Source organism: Pecten maximus, chromosome 12, assembly GCF_902652985.1.
Source record: "Pecten maximus chromosome 12, xPecMax1.1, whole genome shotgun sequence".
Classification (NCBI taxonomy): Eukaryota; Metazoa; Mollusca; class Bivalvia; order Pectinida; family Pectinidae; genus Pecten; species Pecten maximus.
The window spans coordinates 2,464,434-2,473,305 of NC_047026.1; the positions used below are offsets into that span (position 1 = coordinate 2,464,434).

Genomic DNA, 8,872 nt, shown 5'->3' on the forward strand with positions numbered 1-8,872 from the left:
ATTTTACAAAAATGAAATACTAATAATATAAAACATAGTTTTATATTATTTTGTTAATTTGATGTTTCAACAACAATAAAAATAAATATGAATATCATTTATAAAGTTACTTGTCATTACTCTTTTTACAGGTCTTCACACTTCAGAAATAGGAAAGGTTTACAATATATTTCAAAACAAGAAATATCTTGAAACAAGATTAACGGCATAGTTATAATGTTGGTGATTATAATGTACGTAAAACTGCTGCTGAAATAAATTAACGAACTAATACGTTTCAGCACGGATAACAAAATTATATCAGTTTGAATCATTTTGGTTATAATAAGACTGCATTTGAATCAGGAATATGATTTTATTAATGTGTCATTTAAAAAGTTACATCCACTTATTCAGCTTGCATTCAATCTTAACTTCGTTTCGTTTTTAACTGCATATCTGCATTTTGCATTTACCTCTACATTGGCCAATCACATACTTCATCTTGACCAGTAACGCCACCTGTCGCGTCATATTATACGGCTATGCCGAACAAAAAATTCAAATTTCTATGTGATATCATACTTAATGAGCCAATCACCACTAACTGTCAGACAGACATGAAAATTGGAATGTACTGATTCCTCAGAATTCATTAAGCCTAACATGCTAAATTGTACAAGTTAACTATTGTGATTGCCATATGTACATTATCATATTTCAAATGCACTGATGCTTACGCAGTTCAAAAAAACAACATGTACATGTATGGCACAAAACATTGTTCTCTGTATAGCGTTATATTGTGGGCATCAAGTGAAACGTCTCGGGTAATATCTGGTAAACCTCTGCGTTACACTTTTGTATTTAGTCAAAGTGATCTGGTGTGAATAATGATGCGTCCATGATATGCTAACCCCTCCGCCATAACGGATAGCGTGTGGATTAATACAAGGACTGGTTCATACATTTGTATCTACAAATCTTTGGTGAACTTCTAATTTTCATCGCTGGATATATTTAGTGACGGATGTCACAGTTCGGTAAAAAAAAATCTTTTGTGCGAGAGTCATCGAAAATCATTTACCTTCTAACCACAGTATCTCCTTTTTGGCGTTTTATGTTAAAATTGTGCTCTGTATTAAAACTTTTGGGTTTCGGTTTCTGTTTCTAAAGAATGTGGTCGTGAAAGACACAAATGAAATAGTTATGGCATCCAAAGTCATGATAAAGTATTTCAATACTGGTCATATTCTCTTAATTGTTCAATTTAGCAGAAACAATACAGCAGCTTAGAGATTTAAAATTAACACCTGATATTATTTGATTATTTCTCTTTCTTAAAGCATCTGGGTATTGGCAGATCCCTATGATTATCCTTCAGAAATTAATCGAAATGATAAGAACAGTAACAATATGGATTAGTTGTATAAGAAACACAATGTCGAAGTATTACAGTAATGACATCACAATTTTGTATTGTATTTATTCTTTCTGAAAATATATGGTTAATCCTAAATAAAGATGTTACATGGATGTTGATTGGTTAACATACAATGGTAACCATGCAACCACAGTTTCACAAAGACAAAAGGGAGACAATTGGATGAAATAGAATAATATGCTACAGGTTGCAGCGCAAATGCATTTAAGTTATATATTATATTGGCTTTCATTAAAGATCCTTCCATCATGAGATGGATTGATCCTGTAGAACGTCAGACTTTCTATTATTAGATGTGCCGATCATGTATGACGTCAGACTTTCCATCATTAGATGTGAGGATTATGTATGACGTCAGAATTTCCATCATTAGATGTGTCGATTATGTATAACGTCAGACTTTCTATTATTAGATGTGAGGATTATGTATGACGTCAGAATTTCCATCATTAGATGTGTCGATTATGTATAACGTCAGACTTTCTATTATTAGATGTGAGGATTATGTATGACGTCAGACTTTCCATCATTAGATGTGAGGATCATGTATGACGTCAGACTTTCCATCATTAGATGTGTCGATTATGTATGACGTCAGACTTTCCATCATTAGATGTGAGGATTATGTATGACGTCAGACTTTCCATCATTAGATATGTCGATTATGTATGACGTCAGACTTTCCATCATTAGATGTGAGGATTATGTATGACGTCAGACTTTCCATCATTAGATGTGTCGATTATGTATGACGTCAGAATTTCCATCATTAGATGTGTCGATTATGTATGACGTCAGACTTTCCATCATTAGATGTTAGGATTATGTATGACGTCAGACTTTCCATCATTAGATGTGAGGATTATGTATGACGTCAGACCTTCGATCATTAGATGTGAGGATTATGTATGACGTCAGACCTTCGATCATGAGATGTGAGGATTATGTATGACGTCAGACCTTCGATCATGAGATGTGAGGATCATGTAGAACTTCAGACTTTCCATAATGATATGTGAAGATTATGCAGAACGTCAGACCTTCCATGATTGAAGTTGTGATCTGCATTTATTGGTTCTGATAATTAACATGACAAATAAATACTGTTGTAAGCTGGTAGTGATGAGAATAGCACCGTTACATCAATTTTCCGTGTTGAAGTTCCGGAGAGCAAATTAGAGTTTCTTGTTCGCTTTAGTTGAGACTCTCAATCTATTAAGTGTTTTTCTTGTTCATTTGAGTCATTTTCTGCTTGTAATGGTAACTTAAGTATGTTAGAGTTATTTTCATGTCTATGAGAGTTAGGTTTATCATCATTTTGTAGTGGAATTATTTCTGTGTGGAGACTTTGTTTCTCGGAATACAACGTTGATTCTCTATGTATCCAGTGAATTACTTCAGGGTAATATATATTTCGGAACACTTCTGCTGATATCCCTAATATAGCGGCAACGAGTATACAGCATCCTTAAATAAAAAGAAATTCAAACGTTATTGTGCGGATATATACATATAAACATTAAATTAATTGACTTTTCCTTTACACCATATTTAAGGTGCAATTAAAATGTATATTTTGAAAGATTCTTTTTCACATTATTTTACCAAACACCTTTTATGCTTTACATTTTAGTGTTCTGAAATATTATCAATCATTTTATAAATTATGAATACATTATTCTCAGTGATTATACAAATAAGTATAAAATGTATATTTACCCGCTAAAGTGAAGGATAACTCGTATGTGCCGCCTCCATCTACTATAAAGCCTATCAAAGAAACAACAGGATTAATTAGAGGCATTCGAAATTTCAGTTAAATAAGAACCTAATAAAATATTGTCTATCGATATCGCAACAATTATTTGGCGACAGCAGCTCAATTATCTTAAGTATCTAGCTTCACACGTTTGGCTGAACAGTATAATAATATAATTATACTTAGACCAAAAATCTAAAAATTCAAAAGAAAACGAATATCAGACGCAATGCTATACGTTGTTAAATGAAATGTTGCAATACTAACGTATTTGAATGGCAATGTTTCAACATAGAAAAATCATTAATGCATTGGTAACTTTTGAGATTTATCTTGCAACATCTTACCTGCAAGAGGTGGTCCAACAAGGGTTCCTAAACCAGTAAAAATCATCGCAATTCCAAATGCTGAAACAAGGAACTCGATGCCAACCATTTCAGCAGTAAGAGTACTCAACAAGACGTAGCAACTTCCCGAATATGTCCCCAAAATTATCGAGTATGCTAACTGTCCGACATAGGTATTCCCATACAGAGGAAATAGCACTGTAGATATACCTAGCATACCAAAAGTCCCGAAATACAACAAACAATTGGAAATATTATCAGCGTTTCCCGCCATTCCCACTAGCAGACGAGACACACAATTCATTAGTCCGCTGGCGGCAAGCAAGATGGAGGCCTGGCCTTCCGTCGATCCTCGTGAAATAGCAAAGTTTGGAATATGGACATACATCATGTAAATCCCAACATGACTTGCTAGCTGACTTAGACATATGCAAAGAAATGGAAGATTTCTTAAAACGGAAATGACTTTACAAAAATGCTGTCTTCTTGTTAAGCTATGCAGTGATAAGGATAACGTTGATTTTGTGAGCAGTTCTGGATGATTTTTGTTAATTTCTAAATATGACGGGAAGCAAAGCGACCCAAATACACATATGTTGAGAGCCATCCCGGCAAGCAGAACGAAGAAACCAGAGTCGCCATATTCTTCTCGGGCAAGTTGGATCATGGGCGGGAAGATGAAGGCCCCAACACCTGCTCCGCAGGATGCAAATCCTGTAGCTACGCTTCTCTTCTTCTGAAAGTTGAGACCAACTACCACTATACCACTGGTGAACACGATCCCAGACCCAAGTCCTGGCAAGTAAAATATGTATAAAGGGAGATAACTCTGGCTATTTTTCAGGAAAATTATTTTCAGATATAATACAGCATGTAATAATTATGTGGTAAAGAATATTATAGTTTGGTTTGTTTTGATTAACGTCCTATTAACAGCCAAGGTCATTTAAGGATGTGCAAGGTTTTGAAGGTGGAGGAAAACCGGAGTACCCGTATAGCATAGTCTTCATTTAATCAGATAACGGTATATTTGATGAGAAATTTTACCAATGACACTGTAAAATATTTAACTATCAAATATGGATATATACTTTGTGTGTGGTACGATATACCCTCCAGTGAGGCATTGTTATCACTATTAAAAAAAAGACCAATAATTCGACTTCATCTTAATAGAGATATTGAAAACAGAACAAAAATGTTTATCAAATTAAAATGCCTTTAATCTAGCCGAATATTCTGATAAACAATGTTATATAAATAGATAAATTTATAACCCTCAGTACACACTTATTTAGGCTTCGATCTTTGATTTAGTTTTGCATTTTTTGACGTTCTGTCAACAATAATGGTCTTTTAAGGCGGGCTCCCCTGCATGCGAGATGCATGTTTGTAGTATATATGTGTTTAAGGAGGCTGCGGTATATCCATGTTTATCTCTTTATGATAGCGTGGAAATGATGCTGACTTCAAAGTGCTACCTCACTGAAGTATACTACCGAAGACACCCAGCAGGACACCCCACCCGGTCACATTATATTGCCAAGAGGTTTAAATTATGAGCGTTAAACTACCATTTCTTTCATGTATCGATCAGGGGACAGAACCAAAAGCCTCCCATACCGGAGTGAACCTTCAACTAAAGGCCACAAGTGAGGCAGTGTCATTGGAGACATTAGGGAGGAGAAAAGCTGTCAAGAAAGGAGAGAAAAGATAGTGTCCCAAATTTATTTGCCTTTTACGATCATGCAATGGGGCAGTAGGTAAGGTCCCTGTGCCCTACTTCAGTGCAGACATATTTAAAATATTTTCACCTACACTCTTCGATACAAATTCATTCAGGAATTTATTTAAATAGAAAACATTTTATTCACATTCTGTATCTTATCCCCTGTGATTGTAGGTCTAAAACGCGTCCTTTAAAGTGATATGCATTGTGTTGCTTACTATGAACGAAAGTATCAAAGGCTTAAACGGTATTATTGTCACCTGCCGTGGGCGTACGATGTGAAAAAATACTTCTATATTTATCAAAACTTATTGGATTCTATCTTACCTGCAGTGAATCCGTATGAAATTATAATTATTTCCAAGGATTCTGCAAACGAGCTCGCCAGAAGCCCTGATGTCATGATCATTGAGCCCAACTATGAACGCCACTCGACAGCTGAACTGGTTAATTATAACACTGCCTACCACTCCTGGGGTGAAAACAATCAAACTGATTTTAAAAACATTAAATTGCAGCAAGTTAATTTTAGACGTTTCGTTTTATTCATTTTTTTTATTCCTTTTATCGTTTTTTTTTTTTTTCTTTTTTTTTACGTTGCTATTAACATATTAATATGATATGGATCTCATACTATTAAATCAAAAGGTTTAATTATTTCATGAAATAATTGAATTCTTTATGTAAATCACCATTTAATTACATTTATCTTGATTTATTTATTTCGTTCCAATTTTAATTCAATTGATATAGTAATGAATGTGATGAACGAATGCGTTGACACAATAAATCTGTTTGTCCGACTCCATTCAAATTTTTATAATGCATTTTCTTACCAATAGTGCCTGCTAGCATTATTTTAAGGTCAAAGGTCAAGGTAACAGTTACTATAAATCGAAAACGGGTTTCCGCACTATATATAGTGCGTTTTCTAGTGCCTTTATCACAAATCTCGCACATATGTTTAACTTGACACATGAAAAGGCAAAAGGAGAATAAGACAAAGGTGTTTCAGGAGACTAAGCGTCTTTTGCTACATCGACGACCACTATTATGAAAACATTCATGATCTGGTTTGTTTTTATAGCCTGAAGGTTAAAGGTCAGGGTCTATATAACTATAAACTGATTTACTATCAATATTTTTTCTTGACCGATTTTACTTAATTTTGGGTTTTCCCTCAGAAAGCGGTTAATTGGATTATTTTTTATTTGCATCCGAAGGTCAAAGATCAAGGCTACCGTTACTCTAAATCGACTGTTGGTTTCCTCAGTATATTTATTTACGATTGGACGATTTCACTCAAACTTTATCAAATATTTATACAATTATTCATGCGATAATGTGTTAAGCCGCAAATTACAAGGTTGATGTTTGTTGTAATTTCCTTTCCTTATATCAGGACAAATTTAGATAAGTTAAATCCATTGCATGCGACCTCGATGGCATCCTCATCTGTCAGGTGTCGCGTTTTGAAATAGCGATGTCATTACCAATGGCGTTTACTGGCAATAAAAATACTTGTACGTTCAACCATTCTGTCGATTGTGGTAACATGTGTGAATGAAGATGTTTAAAACCACATATGTCACATTGAATAAATATGTTTAAAAACACGGATGTCACATGTCGTAAATGGACCATCACTACTGTCATTTCTATCACTGGAAGCGAACCTGCTACACCAATGTACAATATGAGTTGCAGACAACCTACCGTCACAGTGGGGTAATTATGTGACGACTTTCTAATGGTTTTTGCCACAGGCTATATTTGTCTTATTTAAGTTAATGACAATGATGATGAGACACACGCGTGATGCAATAAATAATTGTTTTGTCCTTGACCCTGATTGGAAATTCTTTGTTCAAATAGATTTCGAAATTTCCCTATGTGTTGTATGATAATAAGGAGCTTACCTATATCTTCTTGAAAACAGATTGCAATTTCTTTACAGTTTGTCCCAAAGATAAGAAAATGCGTCACTTAAGTCAAAGTGGGTGTCACTTTTTATTAATGCAAACTGAGGCTGGCTATTCAATTGTTAGTTTCAAGTATCATTCTAGAAAGCATTGTAGGATGGAAACATGTATATTATATACCAATATAAGTCGCATTATATCATTTCGGAACAAACAAATCCATACTAATTCTAATAAGAGGATAATTGAGAAGTTTACCTGCAATTGTTAGTTTTAAGTATCATTCTAGAAAGCATTGTAAGATGGGAACATGTATAATTATTATATACCTATGTATATTGTTTTATATTATTTCGGAACAAACAAATCCATACTAATTCTTATAAGAGAATAATTGAGAAGTTTACCTGCTCCAAACATCAGGAATATGTAAATAGCACCAGCCCATGAGGTTGCAGCTAACCCTTCCTGGAACCTCTCCAGCAGGGACACCTGTATAATTCCTGTGCCGTACAGCATGCCTGCATTCAGGCAATGTATAAAGAAGGAGGCCACCATGACTACCCACGCCCATCCTTTGTCCGGCCTGGTCAGCATCATCAGTCACAACCCATCGCTGAAATCAGACCCATTGAGATGTAAACAAGCTATCAGCTGTCCAGGGCAGTGTAAACAAGACATCATATATCCATTTATCAGCTGTACTTATATGTATATACACACTGGGCAATGGGGCGTGAACTGAAATATATTCGCAGGTCATACCTTGTCAGTCATATATATATCATTTGGAATACACATTTGTATACATATACAGTGTATATTGTTATGGTACTATACACCTGACGCCATAGAAGAACAGATTGTGTCTTAGTCGTTTGCTTATGTACATTTTTATTATTATTACTTACTTACTTACTTACTTACTTACTTATCGCTGCTGAAATCATTCAATAAAGCAAAATGTCCCTATGATGTTTTTCAATGGGTCAAAAGATTGAATTTGAAGAAGATGTCTTCAAAATCACATTAAATACGATTGTATATTATAATACACATTTGAGGTGACAAAGTCGTCTTAATACGGCCATGACCACCGACTATGGCGAGAACATTATCAGAATCGACCTTATGTATGTCTCTTTTAAAGTGGTAGTTGGAGGCGACCCAGTCCAATCATTCGTAAAATCTCAACAAAAAAAAATATATTATTGATCTAAGTGATAATTATAAAATGTATTATTAATGACAGTCACGTGTCTCGCCGTTACCTGTTACTTAAGTAATATAAAATATTTCAGATTTAAGTGTAAAATGTATATACTGTATTAACTAGTATACTTATTTTATAGAATCTAAAAAAAAACAATATTATTGATCTAAATGATAACTTTAAAATGTATTATTAATGACAGTCACGTGTCTCGCCGTTTCCTGTTACTTAAGTAACATAAAATATTTCATATTCAAGTATAAAATTTATATATATACTATATACATGTAAACTAGTATACTTCTCGTTATTGATATAAAATCTACTATATAGATAATATATATATCATTTCCCCCAAACACCCTTCTTTTATAGGAAACCGCTACAATATAAAAACAATATTTTTAAAATAGAAAGCTTTCCTTACCTGGTACAGCTCTAAACCAAATACAATTAAATAGATTATATGTGTGTCAAGG

At 34.1% G+C, this 8,872-nt stretch overlaps 1 protein-coding gene across 1 annotated transcript; it reads right to left on the minus strand.

Annotated features, from left to right (window-relative positions):
* Positions 1-1,440: 1,440 nt before the first annotated feature.
* Positions 1,441-7,898, minus strand: LOC117339832 (monocarboxylate transporter 9-like). Its single transcript, XM_033901539.1, has 5 exons — positions 7,588-7,898; positions 5,586-5,730; positions 3,530-4,324; positions 3,143-3,193; positions 1,441-2,890 (listed from the first exon to the last, which is right to left on the minus strand). The coding sequence occupies exons 2-5, from the start codon at positions 5,665-5,667 to the stop codon at positions 2,631-2,633; spliced, it is 1,188 nt and encodes a 395-aa protein (XP_033757430.1). The 5' UTR covers positions 5,668-5,730; positions 7,588-7,898; the 3' UTR covers positions 1,441-2,630.
* Between the last annotated feature and the right edge of the window lie 974 nt (positions 7,899-8,872).